Below are 20,169 nucleotides of genomic sequence, written 5' to 3'. Positions count from 1 at the left end.
TTGTAGAATCTCCATCATTGGGGATTTTTAAGACCAGGTTGGACAAACACCTGTCAGGTGTTAGATAATACTTAGTCCTGCCTTGAGTGCTGGGGACTGGACTATATGACCTCTCAAGGTCCCTTCAGTTCTATGATTCTGATTTGCACAGAGTGTCACTGTAATCGAATGTGCAATTTAAACACAATGGAAAGCTGAGATTAACTCCTACTACAATGCTCTGTGTAACAAAGAGTGTGGAAAATTCTGCTCCCACTTAGGCGGGTGAAAACTGGCAGTAACTAAAGTAAAGGTGTGTTTCCACTGGAGTTGCACCAGTGGAACAGAGAGCAGAATTCAGCACAGTTGCTATAAGCATAAGAACTCTGTATTTATGACCATATGCAGATCAGCTCTTAACTTTTCACTATGTATTCTGCGTATTTGTACCATTTCACTATTTACAATAGCAATAATGACCTTGGAGTTAGACTTCTGTAGCTAATGGCTGACTGGGAAGCCATGGGCCCTTAGCCTGGCCAGCTGGGCATGAACTGCCAGGTAATACCTAGCCTGGAGGTCAGTATTGCTTACGTACATGCTGTTTCCTATCAAGCTCACAAGCACACACATATTAATTACCATTGCAATAATAACCTGGTATATGCCAAGACAGGTCCTATAATATACCCAGAACTTGTCCGCAGAGTAGGATCCTGGCCCTTGGTACACATGATGGGTAGGACTTTGCCACTCCCATGCACACTGAGCAGCACTTTACTCATGTGAGTAATCCCAGTGAGTGCCGGGGGATTACTGGCATGAGTAAGTACAGTGTAGAGTAAGGATGGCAGATGGGTACAGAAACAGAAATTAGGGGCCTGTCAGAAAATGTGTTTCTCTTTCCAGGAACACGCAGCGACGTTATTAGTGGGCCCAAGGGAGATAAGAATCATGTATGTGCTTATTCTCTCCAGGGCTTGGATACCAACAAACGCCTGTCTACATTAGGTGGTCAATTCAAACAGTCTCTGGAGCAGCTGATGAAAATCCTGGGGAACTGCCAGCCGTACTTTATTCGCTGTATCAAACCCAATGACTACAAGAAGCCTTTGGTAATACTTCAGAAATACTAGATCAACGTCTTACCCGCAGTAATGTTTGTGTTTAGGGGGAAAGTGACTTAGCAGAAATCCTCAGTTGCTGTATAGCATCTTGTATTTCCACCTTAACTAAGAATAGCTGGAGTTCTAAGGTGGCTGTAATAAAAAAGGCAACAGTATAGAGTGGCTTTAATTTTAAATGGACCCTGCAAAAGGTTTTGGAGTGATGTATTGCAAAACCAGGAATGAGGAATATACTGAAACATGTTATAAAAGCCTCCCTTGTACCTAAAAAACAGATAATTGGGAGGGTTTTAACTAACAACAAATAGGGAAAGGGAAAAAAAATATAACTATGGGGCCAAAAGTGATCATACTGAGAGACAAAGGTGCTGGTGTTTAAAGTGGAGAAGGGCCATCTGAGCAGAGTCACAAGGGAAGAGCGAAGGTCTTGCAGTTAAGACACTGGACTGGGACTCAGGAGATCAAGACCTGGTTCTGCCCCAGACTCCCTGTGTGACCTTGGGCAAGTAACTTCATCTGTCCATGCCTCAGTTCCTTCGTTTGAATTGGGGACAATAGCACTGCCCTACCTCAGCTGGTGTGCTAAGAGGATAAAAGAGAGTCAACAGAGGGGAAGTGCTCAGAGATTGCAGTGATGTGGCTATAGAAGAACCTAGATCAAATGGAATTAAGTTCTGTGTTGCAAGGTGCAGCACCACCAAGGTGCAATTACCTGCCAAGCTAGGAATTGATGATGGGATCGTCCTTACCAGAACCTCCCAAGCAGCCAAAGGACAGACTACATTTGAAATGCGTTCTAGGGCTTTGTATTCATGATCTTGCATCTTTGCAAAAACCTGCATCAACCTGCTGTGGGCAACTAGGGCCTGGCCCAAAGCCCACCAAGATCAGTGAGAGTCTTCCTAAGGACTTCAGTGGGCTTTGGACCAAGCCTCTAGTGACCAGTGTTTGCAGATGTAAATTCAGGGGGTGGATTGAGCTCCTTTGACAAATGTGTGTCCACCTTAGTTTTGGAAACAAAGGGCCAACTCCTCAGCTGCTGTAAACCAGCACTGCTCCATTGAAGTCAATGGAGTGATGTCAGCTTGTATCTGCTGAGGATCTGGCTCAGAAACAGAGAAATACTAATTTTAAAAAAAGAATTGGCCATGTGTTGACTCACACGCTGGCTGCACTGTGGTTACCTGAATAAAGCACATCATTTTAGATAGGCCAAGTCTTCTCTTGCAAACTGCCATGTGCTTTCAATTACCATCGACTTCAGCAGGCATTAAGGATGCTCAGAACCCCATGGGAGGTGCTCAGTGCCTGGCCAAATTGAGCCCATGGTGGTCTAATCATATCAGACCAGATCCAACTCCCTTTTTAAGTTTGTGGGAAGAGCCACATTATTTCAGGGGGAGATAGACTGGGTCCTCACCTCCAACAGGGATAGGGCTCAGGTTGCAATGAAACAATAATGGAACGACTTTTCCATACTGCCGTGCAGACCAAGGCCCTGACCCTGCCAACTTATGCCCATGCTTACCTGTTAGTACGTGACTAGTCCCACGCAGGTCACTGAGACTACTTGCCTGCTTAAAGTGGGTCAGCCTAGGCAGGATCGGATCCTATGGCATAACTGATGTCACTTGGAGGGTATATCCCTGTCTTTCATCCAGTAGCCCTGAAAAGTTACTGTGCACCTCTCAGCCAGCACATGTCCCACCACAGCAGATGTAGCCACAAGTAAGCACGCCAGTGCCAGTGGTATGTTTCTATTTTCTCAGTCTGTGTGTGATATGAACAGAAAAACTACAGAGGACTGTAGAAAAAAAAAAAAGCACCCTGTCCACCCTCAACTGTTCAAAGTAGCTGGTGAGTACCTCTTCACTGGTACCTGATGGTCTGTTCCATATTTACAGCAGGCAAGGATTCTGAAATCCTGTCCTTTATCTGCCCACTGGGGCTGGCTGTCACTATTCAGGATGTGAGGAAGTTCACTTTTTAAAGTAACCTCTTTATAGCCCTGATCTTAACACTTCGCAGTTCATGAAATCCTGCCCTTCCCCTCCCTTAGTCTCTGTGGCTTGTAGAAAAGGCCCTTTAAGGGGTTACACTTTCCAAAGTGACAGTTTAAAAACAAACTATGCACAAAAACTATAGCACTAGACCACACTACGTGAGGCCTGAGGCTCCAGGGTCTTACCGCTTGTGCCATCACTGACACTTGTGCAAAGGGAGAGTACAACCCTATCGGGCTGATTCGGTAGCATTCGACAGCCACTTGTAGAGGTGTCAGTGACTAACAGGTGGAAGTCTGCAGTGAATCTGGCCTGGTTTGTGTCATCTTGGTTTCTTTCAGCCCTTGTGCTTGCGGTGGGGATGTTAAGCACTCTTGGTGGAAGTTTCAGGGATGTCCAGATTTTACATTTGCTTGCTCAGATTAGGTCTTGCCTTCATAATTACCCATTTCATACACCTATCTGGCAATCTGAATGCCAAGGTATGGGATGTCCTATGTACATGCTCACATTTGAGCACTGGGCCCACAGTATGATGGATTACTTTAAGGTGTGGATTTTTAAAGGACCTCACCCTAACCTCTAATTTTGTTCTTTTGATAAAATTCAGGCACAATTTTGATCTGTAGATATCTAGCTGGTTTGTGGGATCAGTTAGGAAGTCAGACCACTAAGTGTCACAAATTGTTCCTGCATTTGCTACCTACAAAAGCATACCCACAATTTCTCATGGGTCTAAAAGTGCAGATCTGGAATTGGAAATGGCCTTTAAAAAAATCAGACCCAAAGTAAATAGATCATTTCTGCTGCTGGCGTGTGCAAATATGCAGCTCCACAGAAGTCCCTTTCTTACACCAGCAATGGATTTGATGCATGGACTTATATAAAAAAGGCAATTAAAAAAAGAGAGTAGTATCTCATTTTGAAACCATCCTGGTATCTGCAGGACGGAGCCAGCAGATGCTCTCTAAGGAATGTTACATGAACAATTTGTTTCTGTGATAAGTTTCTTCATGTGTCTGTCCTTTCAGTTGTTCGATCGGGAGCTGTGTATCCGACAGCTGCGCTATTCGGGAATGATGGAAACCATTCGGATTAGGAAGGCTGGCTACCCAATTCGCTACAGCTTTGCAGAGTTCTTTGAGAGATACAGAGTCCTGCTGCCAGTGTCCGCTCGAGAACAGGTGTGTCCACAGGAACTTGATTAATGCTAACTGGACTTTTCCTGATGGGGCACTGAGGGTAATATAGTCTCAGTTAGGCTTTAAGCCTAAAATGGTCTCAGCTCACTGCTCACATGTACTGTATCACATGGCTAACCAGGGTTTAAATGCTTCTATTCTTCATGTTCCCTTTAGCTCATGCTTTTAGATCCAGTGGTCCTGGGTTCAGTTTCTGCAAACATCCCAACCAAGCGCATCATTCCAGATCTAAAGCACTTTCATTCTCTGCACCCTCATTTCTGAGATCTCTCTGTGCTGAGAAATTAACATGCCCCTGGCTTTGGATACCGGGACTTCTCAGAACAAAAACTAACATTCCTCTAGCTCTCAGTCCTGGAGCCGTTTAAACCTGAGCCGTTTCTACTCTTGGCACTCTCAATCCTAGGCCTCTCAGACCTCCTAAATTTCTGTTCTTCATGCTTTGAAATGCCAGGGCCATAGATGTTTAGATCCTGCAACTTCTGTATTTCTAACCAAGCCCTGATCAGTGACAATGATTTTTTCCCCATCAGCTGCAGGATGATGCTCGTCGGTGCTGCATTTACATTTCTGAGATGGTTCTAGGAAAAGATGAAGACTGGAAAATTGGAAGAACCAAGATTTTCCTCAAAGTAAGTAAAAAAGCCCATTTGCTACCTCTTAAGGTTAAAAAAAAAAAAAAAAGTGGGTGTATCATCGGAAAGCTTGAATTTCCAGTTAAGGAGAACGAAGTCAGCAATCCTGAGTTCTAATGTGAATGCTATCCTCCTCTCCGAGTCCAGCTCTTTGGCCCTTTGTACAATGTAGTTCAGTGGGTATCGCTGTGCCACCAAATGGCTCATCCCATAAGAGACTGATTCACTCACCCACTCCCGTTTCCCATTTGTGCAGAGGAACAGCGCATTGCACTTCATAACTCCCTGCTCAGGCCCTGAAGGTACAGAGCATGTTATAGTGTGGGCATACTGTACGCCTGCAGATGGCTACAAGCAAGAACAATGTGGCCAGGTGCTGCATAAACTTCCTCCTCCAGCTCCGACAATGCACATTGATGCCAACTCGCAGCACACCTGCAAGTTCTGGGCCTCTTCAGCACAGATGCTGCCCTTTGTGTCAAGTTTCTGGCGGTTCTGTGTTGAAACCGTTAAATCAATGTATATTTGTGACCTCTTTTTAACAGGATTATCACGATATGGTATTGGAGGTGCAGCGAGACAAGGCGCTCACTGAAAAGGCCATTCTGATCCAGAAGGTGCTGAGGGGATTCAAGGACAGGTGAGTGCTTTTAAAGAGCACGAGAATTCGTAGTTGTATAAATTCTCACAGACTATTCTCCTCCTTGGGGTGCAGTATAACATAAGTAAAGCACGGTCTATATCAATCCGCAGCTTTCATTGGCCTTCAATTAGACTCCTCTGGCACTCAGATAATATACTGATGGGGCCATATAAATAGATGGGCAAAGATTTTGCTCATAGATTTGTTATGTTTTCCGTTTCATTTTAGCTTACAAAATCCAGTGGTGCTGTACATGGCACCCCGCATGTTTGTGAAAGAATGATCAGTAAATCCGCCTGGAAGGAGGATTTGCATTTATCAGTTTCTAGTAAACAATGGGCTAAGTCTCAGTGCATGAAATCCCACTGCAGTCAATGTCCTCTTTTAATCTGTTTTAACCCTATCTTAATTTTAATTTTAACCCTATTCAGTTCTTCTCCCTGCCAGTGTAGGATTGTTCCCTGTAGTTATGGTTCCTAATGTTTTGTCCAGTTCAGTTTAAAAAGTCAATGTATGTCGAGTTTACTTACATACTAGCACACAGCCATCCTCAGCTGCTCAGATTCCTTAAAGGTTTGAGTTATCACTTAATCTAACTCTGGCCAATCAAAGTGTGTTTTAGGGAAGAGTTCTAACTGTGTTCGGGAATGCGTCCATCCGTGAATGTGTAATACGGGTGTCATCCACCCTGCATTTACTGGGAGAGTGATCACTGTAGGAAGTTTGCAAAACTCATCTGAATAAGCAAACATTATCAGTAAAAACTCGAGTTCTAAGCATATGGTGATCAGACACATAGGGTTAACTTATCTAGGTTTGATTTCTGGAAACTGGTCTACGTTTTCAGCTGTCTCATCTCCAGTGGATTTCATGGAGCTACTCCAGCAAAGCACGTGGCCTGGAGTTACTGCTGAGAACATTACTGGAGCATCATGGGTCAATCAATAGGGATTACTGGTACTTTCCCTAGACTCTCCTCCTCTCCATTAGCAAGTGGATACAGAGTGCATGTGACAGGATTTTGGATATCTTGTCTAATTCATTCTGCTGCTTTACTTGCGCTGAGAAGTAGGGTGAATCTCTGACTGGTGCTATGCAAGGGGTCAGGCTAGATGATCAGAATGGTCCCTCCTGGGCTTACCATCTGTGAGCATGGGGTGCAGGCGGACAGGATGTTGTGACTGAGAGGGCTAAGTATGGGCTAAGAGGGGAGAGCCACCGCTTCATTCCTGCCCCTCGCCCTGGTCTGTTGTATAAGATATGGCAGGACTGCCTAGCAGAGTAACCTATTTCTTCACCCATCTGCTTTTAGGAAGCAGTTTCTAAAACAGAGGCAGGCTGCTGTGAAGCTGCAGGCAGCATGGAGGGGTTATTACGGCAGGAAGAACTTCCGACTGGTAAGCGAGTGGGGTCTGGCCTTGAGAGAGTGTGAATACTGTGCTGTACATGGTGGGAGTTCAAAGTGGCTGCTCAGCAATGAGAGAGAATGGGCAGTGGGGTGGTGTATGGAGAAGAGGGGTTAAGCCCAACAAGGGCTCTGGAGCACCTTAACCCTTGTTGAACCCAAGACACACCCTCTTATTAGTAAAGCAGTTACCCCTACCTAGTCCCAGGAAGGCCATTTTCTTCCATTCAGTTCTCTTCAGTCCTGTTCTCTCCTTCCTTCGCCTCTGTTTCCTGGGATTAATGTCATTCCCTACATTCAATAGGCCATGATCTTCAAAACCCACTTAAAGAACACTGCACTGGCAGGAAATAAAGCATTCACTCCAGTGGTAATTTCCAGTAGCTGTGTCAGTTGTCCTGAGTCTCTGTCCAGGGTAGCTACAGAACTTGTTATCCTCTATCCAGCCCAACACAGTCCTGGCCTTGTTTGCATCAAGCCTAATTGCTTCCACTCATTCTTCTCCACGTTCTGCAGATCCTGCTGGGCTTCGAGCGCCTGCAGGCCCTCTTCCGGAGCCGGCTACTTGCTAAGCAGTATGAAACAGCCCGAGCCAGTGTGATTAAGTTTCAGGCCCTGTGCCGAGGTTACCTGATGCGTCAGAAGACGGCAGAGCAGATGAAGGCTGTGTGCGTTATACAGGCATATGCCAGGGGTATGTTTGCTCGTAGGAGTTTCCAGAGGATGAAGAGAGAGGTATGTGTGCACAGTCATCTCTGAAACATGACATTGCTTCTAGGATGCTTTGATAAGCATGGGGAGCAGCTTCTATAGGTAGCCAGTCCCCATTGTGATAACATAGTGTCCCCAGATGAGTTCTTAAGGCATCACCATAGAGTTGACTGTAGAATGTTCTCTTTGGTGTAGAATCCTAGAGTTAGCATGATGATGGTTCTCCAGGGTCTTGACAGGTATGAGAGCAGGATCTTTAACATGCAGATCTCATGTCTGTCTGTCATCTGTGCTTATTAAATTAGGGGATTTGCAGATGTGGGACAAAATCACTTGGGGAAATTGCAAAAAAAATAAAATGCATTTTGTTTTAAAAACCAAAGAGAGTTCAGGAATATTTCTGTGTGGGAGGCATGAAGGGAGAACAAAAATATCTTATATGATAATATGTTCCAGTAACTTCTGAAGAGGTAAATCAGTTTCTATAACAGGGCCTGATATGGTCTTTTACAGAAATCAGACTGTATTGCTTTCTGGAATGAGATATACACTGCCATGGACAAAACTCCTTAATTATTATTCATATTTCAATAGCACCTAGGCACCCAGTCATGGGCCAGGTCCCCATTGTGCTAGGCACTGTACAAATACAACAAAGACTGTCTGCCTGTCTCCGTCTATAGATTTTCTAACATGCCTATTGTCAAATGTCATATACATAGATAGGAGATGGACTTCGACTTTGACCCCACTCTCCTCCAATTCTCTCGTTCAGCCACTGCTCCTTGCCAAGGGCCAAATGCATACCTAGAGGGAAAGATTTGGTGTTTTCTCTTCTTCCTTCTCTCACTTATTCCCAAGCAAGATCATCAGGGCAACCCCTTCCCCACACCCTTCCTGGAGAAAGTGTTCAGGCTTAAAGTGAACTCAAAGTCAGTGCAGTTTCTCTTACTGTCAGGGACCTCCTTACAAAAATTTGTAAAGGGGGCTGGGTGGCCAAATGAACCTTCAGTACTTGCCTCTTGCAAAAGACAGCAAAATCCCTTGTTGAGGAGCCCCGGTTAACCTCCTGGGCATTTCTTTCATTTGAATATCGGCCCCTTTTCAAACTAGAGAATTGAAAAGGCAAAAGTTCTCTTCTGAAATAGTTTTCTTACATCCAAATGGTGCTAGTTTATATGGGCCCTGTTGCCAAAGACAGCCAGTCTACAGCTGAGCAGCCACTGAGGGATATTACTAAAATCTTGGGATGGCAGCCATCCCTGCTTCTCAGATGATGTTAGAATGTAGCCAGCAAAGCAGGGTGGAGATGTTCATAGAGTGTTACTGTTCCCTGCAGCACCAGCATAGACTAGAAGCCAGAAGGCTACGCTTAGAAGAGGAGAAGCGCCTCATCCAAATTGTCGGGCCAATGAGAGCAAAGCAAGAAGCCATGAAGCTAGAAAAGGTAGGAATCAGGATTTGGAGGGATGAATGCAGAGTTCTCGTGTGTGCTCACAGACACCCCACTCCACCAAACATACACACGTGGACTTGCTTAACTCTCCACACACACATATATGCATTGGGCTGCATTTTCAAAAAGTAACAACATGCAGGTACAGTTGTGACCTCCCTTGTGTATGCAAAGAAAGAACTGTGCAAGCAGGTCAGACGTGCTTATCTGCCTGCACATTTCCCAGATTGCTCATGCAGGTCTATCTGCAGCAATGTACTGGCACATTTGTCCAGATTGCCCATGCCAATGTGTTACCAAATATATAAAGTCACACTCTTCTCTTAAGAGTTTGGGATTCTGTGCTTTCCCTGTAGCAGCTATTGACACCACTGCCCCTTTCAGTTGCATTGTTTTTAGGCTAAGATTTAAAACAAAACTAATTAATGAGCACCAACTGTCAGGCTCCTGGGCCATACGACTTTAGACTTCCAGTATTTAGAATCTTGAGCTTAGTTTTTTATCTCATCCGCTATTACGCATCAGTAAGTGAAGGAGAACTGACTTTCTGATATTTTCTTTTGTAATGTCCCATAATCCATCCAATATAATCTGTTGGTCATTTGGGATCTGAAACTATGTCTCCCCCTACAGAAGCTTTGCTGTTTACAGGAACAGGTGGAAACATGGAAAGCTGTGGACTTGGTGGCCTTCTACAACTGCAGAAACAAAAGTGACTTTTTGTGAAGTTGGAAAAGAGAAAAATGTTGGGCCCAATTCTGATTTCATTTAACCCCAGTATTAGATTGGTGTGAATTATTGACTCCTGAATTATCCCAATGTGAGTGGGATCAGAGTCAGACTGCTGTTAATTTTGGCTTTATGCCCCACTTCCAGCATGTACTTTAATTTTTTATATCCAAGGCTGTGTCAATCCTGGATGTAGCTCTCCAGTGCAGATGCATCACTCCAGTGTGACTCACCAGTACAAGCACCATTTTGCGCTGGAGCATTGTGTCTACATTGGGAGTTTGCACATGTCGAGCTACATCTGTGTAGTTACATCAGTGTAAATGTCCCAAATCTAGATAAGCCTTCAGTTCTATCTAAATACCCTTCTAGTTAATCTTAATGTGTCTTGTGTGTTTAAAGGAGCACCTGGCTATCCTGGAGAGGGAGGAGGAGGAGGAGAAGCAAAGAAAACGCAATGCTCTCTCCAACAAGCCACCACCTTATGATGCGATCAGCGATCAGGAAATGGTGGATAAAGTGTTTGCTTTTCTGCCTGCTGTGATTGGAGGCCAAGAAGGGCAGGCTCCTCTGGGATTTGAGGTAAAGAGCAGCAAAGACATGATGGGCCAGATTCATTCCTGGTGTAATGTCCTTGACTTTGCTGAAGTTGCACCAAGGATAAATTTGGCTCAACCAGCTTCTATAAGGTGAAAACGTGAGCACTGGAAGAGACCAGAAGAGAAGAGCTAAGTGGATCCACTCTCTTGAGTGGCATGATCTCATGCACTTGGCATCCTAGGGAAGCTCATTAGTAGCTCATTTAGCATAAGCTTCTGTCTCGTACAGGGCTTGAGAGCTCTGTGCCTCCTGAAGTCACATAATGCCAGTTCCTTTCCTCTGGCAGACCCTAGAAAACCCATGCCAGCCTCTTCATTCTGTATCAGTCTCTTTTGTTCTGCTTCCAGGGCCCGCTTCTCTGTCTGTAATTTTCTTGTTAGTCTTTTACAGTACATTCATGCATTTCTTGTGGATTTAGTAGCTTTCTGTTTGAAAACGAGAGTAAGGTAGAGAGTGGACCTGATATATAGAACTGTGTAGCCTGTATGATAGCATCAGTTAGTGTTTTATCTGGGGACAGATCTTGTTTTACACACAGTACCTAGGTCATGGGGAGGATGTTCCAGAAATGTCCAGCATATTATCCATGCCCAGTGAAACATGCCTTGGAGCCTCTCCAGCTTGATAATTTGTTGCCTTGGAAAGGAATGTAATTTGGCAGGACATGGGATCTGCTCCTGGATATCACCTTGAGCTGTCAGGTCTAGGGAGAAATTGCAAAGGATACTTCCAGCCACACGAAGGAAAGCTAAGGCCTGGTCTACACTAGAAAATTAGGTTGGTTTAACTACATGGGTCTCGGGTGTGAAAAAATCCACACCCCTGAGAGGTGTCGTTAAGGCAACCTAAATCCCCGTGTAGACAGCGCTTCCCCTGACCTAGCTACCACCTCTCAGGGAAGTGGATTAGCTATGCCAAGGGAGAACCCCTCCTACTGGCATAGGTGGTGTCTATACTGAGGTGCTAGAGTGGTGCAGCTGTGTCGCTGTAGTGTGTTAAGTGCAGGTAAGCCCTAAGTCCTACTTAACAGGCATAGGACTCTCTCCCCAGCATTTTGTTGACAAATCTGCTCGTTGCTGGGAGGCCAGACTGTGCTTTGAAGTCCCTAGTTCTGCAACATTGTTGAGGTTAGGTCCAGTCTTCTGCTGAGCGTCCTCTGCCTCAAGAAAGCCAATTTCATCTCTGCAAGAGGAAACATCAGGAGGACTTGAGGACGTGCAGTCACTTGGGAGGGTTTAATGCTGGAAGGTCCTTCTTCCAACATGCTTTCTTAGCCTTGGGCTCCTTGGGGTTAGCTCTGCCAGGACCCATCAGTTGCCAAGTACCCCAGTCAGCTGATAGCCCAGGATAAAGTAATTTGCGGTCATTGCCATTCATTTCAGAGGATGAGGCTTCCAGGTTTCTGATGAGTGATGGAAGACTCCAGTGTTAGCTGCACCAACCGCCTTAGGTCACCAGTCTGAATGAAGCATGCTTGGGGTGCACTGTTTTGGAGATCCCTACAGTTCTTAATGTCATGAAGTTAAAGCACTTGAGGTTTCTGAAAGCTTCAGTGCTGAACCATGTAGGACACTGTCCCAAGGCTAAGTCTCTAGCACTGCAGGAGTACAGGGAACAGAGGAAAGACTTTGGAGTTGCAGAAGGGGTCTGTGGTCCCCGTGGAATGGAGTGGGTGGAGGCAGGTGGATTAGAATGAGCAGATAAATCTCTAAGTCAGTGTAGAGTGACGGCTAGCAGGAAAGATAGGATAATGAGATAGAGCCTAGCTTTCCCAATGAGCAGACACCATAGTGTTCCCAGGCCACCTGGGATCCCAGGCTGAACGCACTTAGTGACAGTTAAATCTCCAAGAGCAGGACAGGCACAGCTCCCAGTTCCTACTGCTGGCTGATGGAAGTAGCACTGATATTAACTGAGAGGCACCTGGCTGGGACCCCAAAGGCTCTTTCTGGCAAAGGCGGGAGGCAGAAAATAACTATACAGGACATGAGGAGAAAGGAAATGGGCTCTTGTCTGTGTTCTGTGCAGGACTTGGAAGCAAAGGCAGGCAAGCTGGACGAGGTGGACCTGGACATGATTCCCATGAGCATGGAGCTGGAAGAGGAAGTTGATGACCTGGGAGAGTACACGTTTCCAAAGTTTGCAGCCACTTACTTCCAAGGAACCTCTACGCACATGCACATCCGGAGGCCGCTGCGTCACCCGCTGCTCTACCACGATGAGAAAGATGATGTCTTGGTATCATGTTCCTTCTTTGCAGTGCCCCTGCCTGCCTTTCCTCTCCTCCAACAGGCCTGTCATTCCCTGACCAGGGGCTGTGGGCAGGGGAGACTCTAGAGCCAGAGATACTCCTGAGCACTACAATGGAACTAGTAATTTCCATGTTCCCTGAAGGCTGCTTGCCTGCAAGTCTCTGCTTCTTGCTGGCTGGTGCTGCTTACAGCCCAGTGCTGGCTGCACAGGAGAGATTCCTGCCACTCACTCAGTCAGCTGACACAAGGTGCCCTGATGTAATCGCTTCTCCACCTTTATTCTACCAAGGAAAACACTCAGGGGTAGCCCTGGCCACTCCTGCTCAGGGTGGGGGAGGGGAAGAAGGGGCTTTAGGCTTTCCCTTCACTGAGCTGCTGTTGGGGCTTCTGGTTTTTGAGGTGAAGTTGAGGGGGAGCAGAGGTCCATGCCTTCCCATCATCCTGCTGTTGCTGCTCCTGCTGAGGAATGAAGAGTTCTGGGATTCCCTTACTTAGCATAAGGCAGCCTTAGAAAACCAAGGTCCCCATCCTGCAAGAGATCTGATGTCACTCCCTTGCAGGTTTGGGTCCTAAGGGTCTCAGGAAAGCTGAATGCTGGCTGCCAGTCACTGAGTAAGTTCAGACTCCAGCTCAGCTAATGTTTCTGTACCACTTGCCAGCCCCATCCTGCACCCTCCCCAATATTCAAAAAACTGCCTCACTACAGCAGCTGTTTGATGGCTTTAGCAATAATACAGCTAGTTTAAGGGCTTGTCTACACTTAAACGCTGTAGCACTTCAGTAAAGACACTACCTACTCTTACGGGAGGGGTTCTCCTGAGAGGTAGGTCAGTGGGAGAACTGTCTCCATCGGGGTTTAGGTTGGTTTAACTGCATCGCTCAGGGGTGTGGATTTGTCCCATCCCTGAGCGACGTAGTTATATCCCCTAATTTCCTACTGTCGACTGGACCTAACATTCCCATCAGAGCCACCTGAAGCTTCACATGCTGTCCTTTCTGCATTGGGGATACACGAATATTGCTCATACATGACATGAGGGTCTATGGACACTTCCTATGTGAATGATACGGAGCACAGGGTTTTACCTGCCTGAACAGTGGGGGCGGGAAACGAGAAGTCCTACCCGTATGTGCATGTGTGGCTCTCTATGAGCAGTGGGGAGCCTGGAGTTCTCCATATCTGTCTGACTCCGCATCAATCTCCTGCCTCTCAGGCTTCCTTGGCTGTGTGGAATATCATCCTACGGTTCATGGGCGAACTCCCGGAGCCAGCAATGTTTGCTAAGAACACCAACAGCAAGAGCAGCTCTGTGATGACGCAAATCTATGACACGCTTGGCAAGAAAAACCCGGTCCAGCTAATGGTCCACAACACTCCAGAACTGGTAAGGGGGAGAAGCCTTTATTTTCATACTCTTCCCTCTGCTATTGTGCTGCTGTTCTGAGTGGTGAGAACCGCAAAGGAACACTTGAAGGCTTTAGCACTCCTGCATTTAACACACACCGATAGCCTTCTCTGCAGAAAGCCAGCCTCACTGGAGGAAACTGTAGCCAGTTCTGGCAGCCACGGTAAAAACATTCACGTACCAGTAGCAGAGCTTAAACACTCTGCCCGCTGGATGGAGAGCCTCAATTTGAGACAACCCCTATGCATTATGGGCCAGATTTTCAAGCATTCAGCATCCTCACTGTGATGTGGATGGCCAGGTTTTCAAAAGAACTTGCACCCAATGGACTGAACACTTGAAAATCTGACCCTGTGTTTAAAGAGACTATTTAGAATATTTTTACTAGCAGTTTTAATAGCATCTTAGAATTTTTTAACTAGTTATAGTAATTTTACTTCTTCCCAAGCGGTTGTAGCTAGAAACAGCCTTTTTCTCTATCTTGAGCCTGTCTCGAGAGATCCCTCCTGTAGGAGTCATGTCGGCCCTCTGCAAGTGGCACCTACAGTATGGCTCGGCACAGGCAATGCAAGTGGAGAACAACCAACACTGGTAATAAGCTTTTTTCTCTTGAATTGAAGATGGCCTCAGCATTATTGGATGCAAGCACTCTAGCCCTCACAGATGAAAAGAGCAGCTCATGCTAGTGACCTACAAGAAAAGTTTGGGCACAGCAGCTGTGGTCTGCTCTGCATAAGAAATTACCTATTATAAGGTTTTCTATAGAAGAGGCTCTCAACCTATCCAGACTACCCTGTATCCCTTTCAGGAGTCTGATTTGTCTTGCATACCCAAAGTTTCACCTCACTTAAAAACTACTTGCTTACAAAAATCAGACATAAAAATACAAGGGTCACAGCCCACTGTTACTGAAAAATTGCTGACTTTTTTTTTTAAACCATACAATTATAAAATAAATTGCAATATAAATATTGTACCTACATTTCAATGTATAGTGTATAAAGCAATATAAACAAGCCACTGTATGAAATTTTAGTTTGTACTGACTTCACTAGTGCTTTTAATGTAGCCTGTTGTAAAATTAAGCAAATATCTAGATGAGGTGATGTACCCCCTGGAAGACCTCTGTGTACCCCCAGGGGTACGCATACCCCTGGTTGAGAACCACTCTCACATCAGAGTAGTGTCTAAGCAGTTAGATGAACCTTTGGTGACCTACAAGTGATAGAAGTAAGGGCTGTTGGCCGTAACTTCCTTTTCACGTTCCTGTAGGATCCTGACTTGTACCTTTAATTATGGCTAAGCGAAATTGTGCAGCTAGCAGTGCTTAGTTAGAGCCCCAGGGGACCAATAAGGGGGTCTGTCAATGGGTAGGCTTACTGCTGGTGCATCCTGTTGTGGCACAGCAGGCTCCCCTCAGCTGGTGCCCCTCTCTTCTCACTCCTCAGCCCTCTGGTGGGGTCAGATATGGTCCCACCCCTTTTGGGGTAAACTCAGTCCTGAATGTCTACAGCCCAGCAGCTTCATGCCAGGTTTTCAGCCTGACTACAGGCTTGGGTCCTTTCAATTCTTTATCTCCAGGGCCTTCACACATTACCTTTGACAGGGGGCTGGTAGGGGAACCGAGGCTGTCCCTCTACTCTAGGCTCCAGCCTTGGGACCCTGTAATAAACATCAGGTCTGCCTCTTCAGACCCACTGCTTCCTGCCTGGGCTGCTTCCTCCCACAGTCTGTTTCTAGGCCATTCTACCAGCCCCTCCTCTGCAGATCCCAAAAGGAAAAGCCCCATAGTTGTGAGGAACAAGGTATATGTAAGAATCCCTTGCCAGGCCTACCTATCCCTAGGGAGACTCTAATGCCTAGCAGAGTCAGTCACCCTCCAGCCCCAGCCAGGCCTTCCTTCAGGCAGTCCTTGGATAGGTTCTGGCCCCACCAGGCCTTCTTTCAAGGGCTTAGCATAAGAGGCCCTCTTCTCTTTCCAGCCAGCTCCTGACTGAGCTGGGCTACCCGTTTTAACTCCTCCCTCCAGGCTTGGCACTGCTCCCAGGTGAAGTGGGACAGGGCTAATTGAACCCACATGCTCTCATTAACTCCTTTCCACCTAGTGTGGATTTTGTACACCCTATCCCAGGGTCAAAGAGGGTCTTGCATTTAACATAGTCCTTGGAAGCCTCCCCTAGGGGAATGGAGCAAATGGGAGGTTGTGGCCTGGTTGGAGAGTGAATCCGGGACTGGCTGAGCTCACAGAGAACTAAAGTTAATGATGCAGATACCCTGCAATGTAAAACATCCTGATTTTTGCCTGGAAACTAGTTCAGAGTTCATCAGGGTGGCAGAGTCCTGATGAAGACACATTCTACTTCCATTGTTCAATACACAGTTTAAAATACTGCGAAGGAGATGGTGGAGGCTAATGGGATTTCAAAAGTGTCAAGCCCTGGCATAACTGTTCTACTTTGTTAGTCTCTAAGGTGCCACAAGTCCTCCTTTTCTTTTGGTCTGCTTTTGAAGTTAATGGTAAAACTCCCAGTGGGAGCAGAGTTAAGCCAATGCTGACCACTTCTGAAAATCACACCCTGAATGGCTGCTCCTAAGAATGTTACCTAGATTTTTCAGACCAAGCCATTGTACCTGAATTCCTGTTTGTGAACAGTTAACTGAATTGCTGAAGAACTATTGTGCTCTCAAGATATTAATACTTTTCTATTCTTTTTTTAAAAACCACATAGGCCCAGTAGAATGCAGAAAGAATGAAACACAATAGTTCAGGTCCTCAGCTGACACAAATCACAGTAGCTCCACTGAAGTCAATTGACACCAGCTAAGATTCTGGCACAGTATTTCTATAACACATTGTCAGAAAGCTGTCACTCCAGAGGCCCAGACACTGGAGAGAAGGTGCTTTGGTTGATGATTCCCTTCACATAGTTCAGCATTTTTCCCCCTGCTTGCCATTCCTTAATTCACTGGTCTCTACTGCGCTTTGGGCATTGAACTAGTTTTCTGTCATGACCATGTCTATTTTAGGGAGACTACAGAAGGGATAACAGAGTCTCCAAGGGGATTTCCTCCGTGAAGCTGAAACGTTCCTCAAAGTTGACAGGAAAGGTAAGAGGCAGACATCAATGTAGCTTTCCCCACGTATCTTTGCTAGGCCTCCTGCCTCCCCATGCTGACAACCCTATGGGCTGCCTGTCCCCGGGCTAAAAATTCTCTCCCCAGGCAGCTCCAGGGCCAGCTGTTCCCTGTGTATGGAACTCCTGCTCTGCTACTTTCCACTGAGGTTATTCATATCCTGACAGGTCCCCCTTCCTCCAGCCCTGCCAGCCCTTCCTGCTCCTGTTGAAGGGCGGCTCTTCTGCACAGTGAGCCCCGCATTATTAACAGTTGTATTATATAGGGTGCCTAAAGGCCTCGCTCGGGGCCCCATTGTGCTATGTGCTGCACAGATACAGTGAGTGTTCTACCTTCAACAGCTTACAGTCCTCCCCTGCCTCCTCTTAGGCAATTCCTCCGGAGCAGAGACTGTGCATCCTTTTCCACTTAGTGAGGAAAATCTTTCCCTCTCATGCACCTTTGAACAATCCCCAGGCCCTATTGTGCTTACACTAGGTGGTTCAAATTTAGATTTTCTCCAGTCCTTTCCTGAAGGACAATCCCTCCCCCAGTTCTCGCTCACAGATGTCTTAGCCTCTTCTAATCCTTGCAACTGGGAGATTCCAGGCTGAGCTTCCTACCCTTCCAGAGCAAGGACAGGCCTTTCTTGCACCAGGACATTGAACTAGAGCTGGTTGAAAAACAACAAATGTCATAAAAATGTCCAAATTGTTTCTATTTTGCAGTGTTTAAAATGAACCCGTACCCATTTTTCACCACTTTTCTAATTGAAATTTGCATTGATAGTGTTACTGAAAATTGCCATTTACCAGTTTTCAGTAAATGAAAAAAAAATTGATATGTTTGATAGAAAATGTGGTGAAAAGCTTCACACACAAAAATAAATGTAGAAAACCAAAGTTATTTGCACTATTTGTCATTGTTTGTGAAAAGACCATTTTTTCAAGAAAATAGTTGAAAAATTTCAACCAACTTTATTATTAACACTGTTCAGAAGGGAAGGACACCACCCCACCCCCCGACACACACAGTTTGGTATGACTAATACGAAGTCCTGTGTTCTATTTTCCCATTCCCAGCGTTCAGGCTTCAGATGAGAAGGTGATGCTAGTGTTTCATTTTACTTATTTTAGACAAACTACTCTTTGAAAGAGAATGACTACGGACAGCAGTCCTTAGGCCAGTCACAATGTCTGAACAGCTCTACTGAGCACATAACATAGTGTAGCGCATTGGCTTTGGGTGCATGAATGAGGAAAGGAGGCTGCTTGCTAGTGCATGGTTCACTGAAAGGATAAGGGACCTACCACTAACACCAGCTAGAAGAGTTCTGCTTTGGGGATGGATAGCTCAGTGGTTTGAGCATTGGCCTGCTAAACCCAGGGTTGTGAGTTCAATCCTTGAGGGGGCCATTTAGGGATCTGGGGCAAAAATTGGGGATTGGTCCTGCTTTGAGTAGGGGGTTGGATTAGATGACCTCCTGAGGTCCCTTACAACCCTGATATTCTATGATTTGGCACTAGAGGGAAAGGTTTCTGCGGCAGAAAATGAAGGAGCAGCTTTCTGGCTCTTCAGAGACGTTCTTTAATAACTGTCTCAGTTGATGCAGAACATAGATCCTTTATATCTATCTAGATGAGGGGTGGGCACACTTTTTGGCTCGAGGGCCACATTGGGGTGCAAAACTGTATGAAGGGCCGGGTAGGGAAGGCTGTGCCTCCCCAAACAGCCTGGCCCCCCTCCCACTATCCGACGCTTCCCACTTCCCGCCCCCTGACTGCCCCTCTCAGAACCCCTGATCCATCCAACCCCCCCTGCTCCTTGTCCCCTGACCGCCCCCTCCTGGGATCCCCGCTCCTAACTGCCCCCCCAGGACCCCACCCCCTATCCAACCCCCCTGCTCCTTGTCCCCTGACTGCCCCCCAGAACCCTTTGCCCCTTATCCAACCCCTTGGCCCCGGCCCAGCCCCCTTACCATACCGCTCAGAGCAGCATGTCTGGCAGCCACACCATGCGGTTGGAGCCAGACACGCTGTTGCACTGCCCTGCATGAGTGCGCAGCCCCACTGCCCAGAACGCTGCCCGCACGGCTGTGGGGGAGGGCGGACAGCAGGGGAGGGGCCGGGGGCTAGCCTCCTTTGCCAGGAGCTCAGGGGCCGGGCAGGTCGGTCCCGCGGGCCGGAGTTTGCCCACCTCTGATCTAGATGTTTACAGAATACTCATCACTATGGTATATGAGTGCAACAGGGACTTCACGCTATTGCAGAGCCAAAGGTCACAGTAGAGCTAAGTAGAACCAGCTAGTCGGTGAGGGTAATGCTGCAGCAATAAGAAAAGGAGTACTTGTGGCACCTTAGAGACTAACAAATTTATTTGAGCATAAGCTTTCGTGAGCTACAGTACTCCTTTTCTTTTGGTGAATACAGACTAAACACAGCTGCTACTCCGAAAGCTGCAGCAATAGATATTTTGGGTTAATTTACATTGAAATAATGATGCTCTGGTCAGCTCTCAGCTGTCACTGGGTTATGCTGGGAATGTTTTGGCTGTAGAGATACAGTAGAGGCATCTATTCCTGGACCCAGTTGCAACTGACTAGTACAAAAGAAGAGCTACTGAGAATCCTGCCTTTCTGTTTCAGGTGGTGAGCCAGCTGAACAGTAGGGAGGAGCTAATCCAGGAGCAGAGCACAATCTTGGATAGACCAATGTCCAACCTTGAAAAAGTGCACTTCATTATCGGCAATGCAATCCTGCGCCCTGCCATCAGGTATGGAACTTGCACCTGTCATCAAAGGCCAGCCACCCACAGCTACAAAACCATCCAGAGCTCTCTTTCCAAATCCTGCTATCAACTCCCATTAACTGAGGAGTTGGGGCTCAATTCATCTCTGAGGAAGTCTGT

The 20,169-nt window shown here is 46.4% G+C and overlaps 1 protein-coding gene across 1 annotated transcript in view; it reads left to right on the top strand.

The window, feature by feature from the left end:
* The window catches only part of MYO7B (myosin VIIB), an 84,429-nt gene that overhangs the window by 31,524 nt on the left and 32,736 nt on the right, over positions 1-20,169 (top strand). Inside the window, exons 16-27 of the mRNA XM_027830647.3 lie at positions 957-1,094; positions 4,141-4,293; positions 4,845-4,943; positions 5,492-5,586; positions 6,902-6,986; positions 7,511-7,729; positions 9,045-9,152; positions 10,293-10,472; positions 12,519-12,728; positions 13,957-14,127; positions 17,176-17,256; positions 19,907-20,034. Coding sequence (XP_027686448.2) covers positions 957-1,094; positions 4,141-4,293; positions 4,845-4,943; positions 5,492-5,586; positions 6,902-6,986; positions 7,511-7,729; positions 9,045-9,152; positions 10,293-10,472; positions 12,519-12,728; positions 13,957-14,127; positions 17,176-17,256; positions 19,907-20,034 — 1,667 coding nt within the window. The remainder of the gene's footprint in view (positions 1-956; positions 1,095-4,140; positions 4,294-4,844; positions 4,944-5,491; positions 5,587-6,901; positions 6,987-7,510; positions 7,730-9,044; positions 9,153-10,292; positions 10,473-12,518; positions 12,729-13,956; positions 14,128-17,175; positions 17,257-19,906; positions 20,035-20,169) is intronic.

Source organism: Chelonia mydas, chromosome 9, assembly GCF_015237465.2.
Source record: "Chelonia mydas isolate rCheMyd1 chromosome 9, rCheMyd1.pri.v2, whole genome shotgun sequence".
NCBI classification, from domain to species: Eukaryota; Metazoa; Chordata; order Testudines; family Cheloniidae; genus Chelonia; species Chelonia mydas.
Note: the sequence above shows the minus strand (reverse complement) of the source record. Positions and strands in the feature narration are given on the sequence as shown.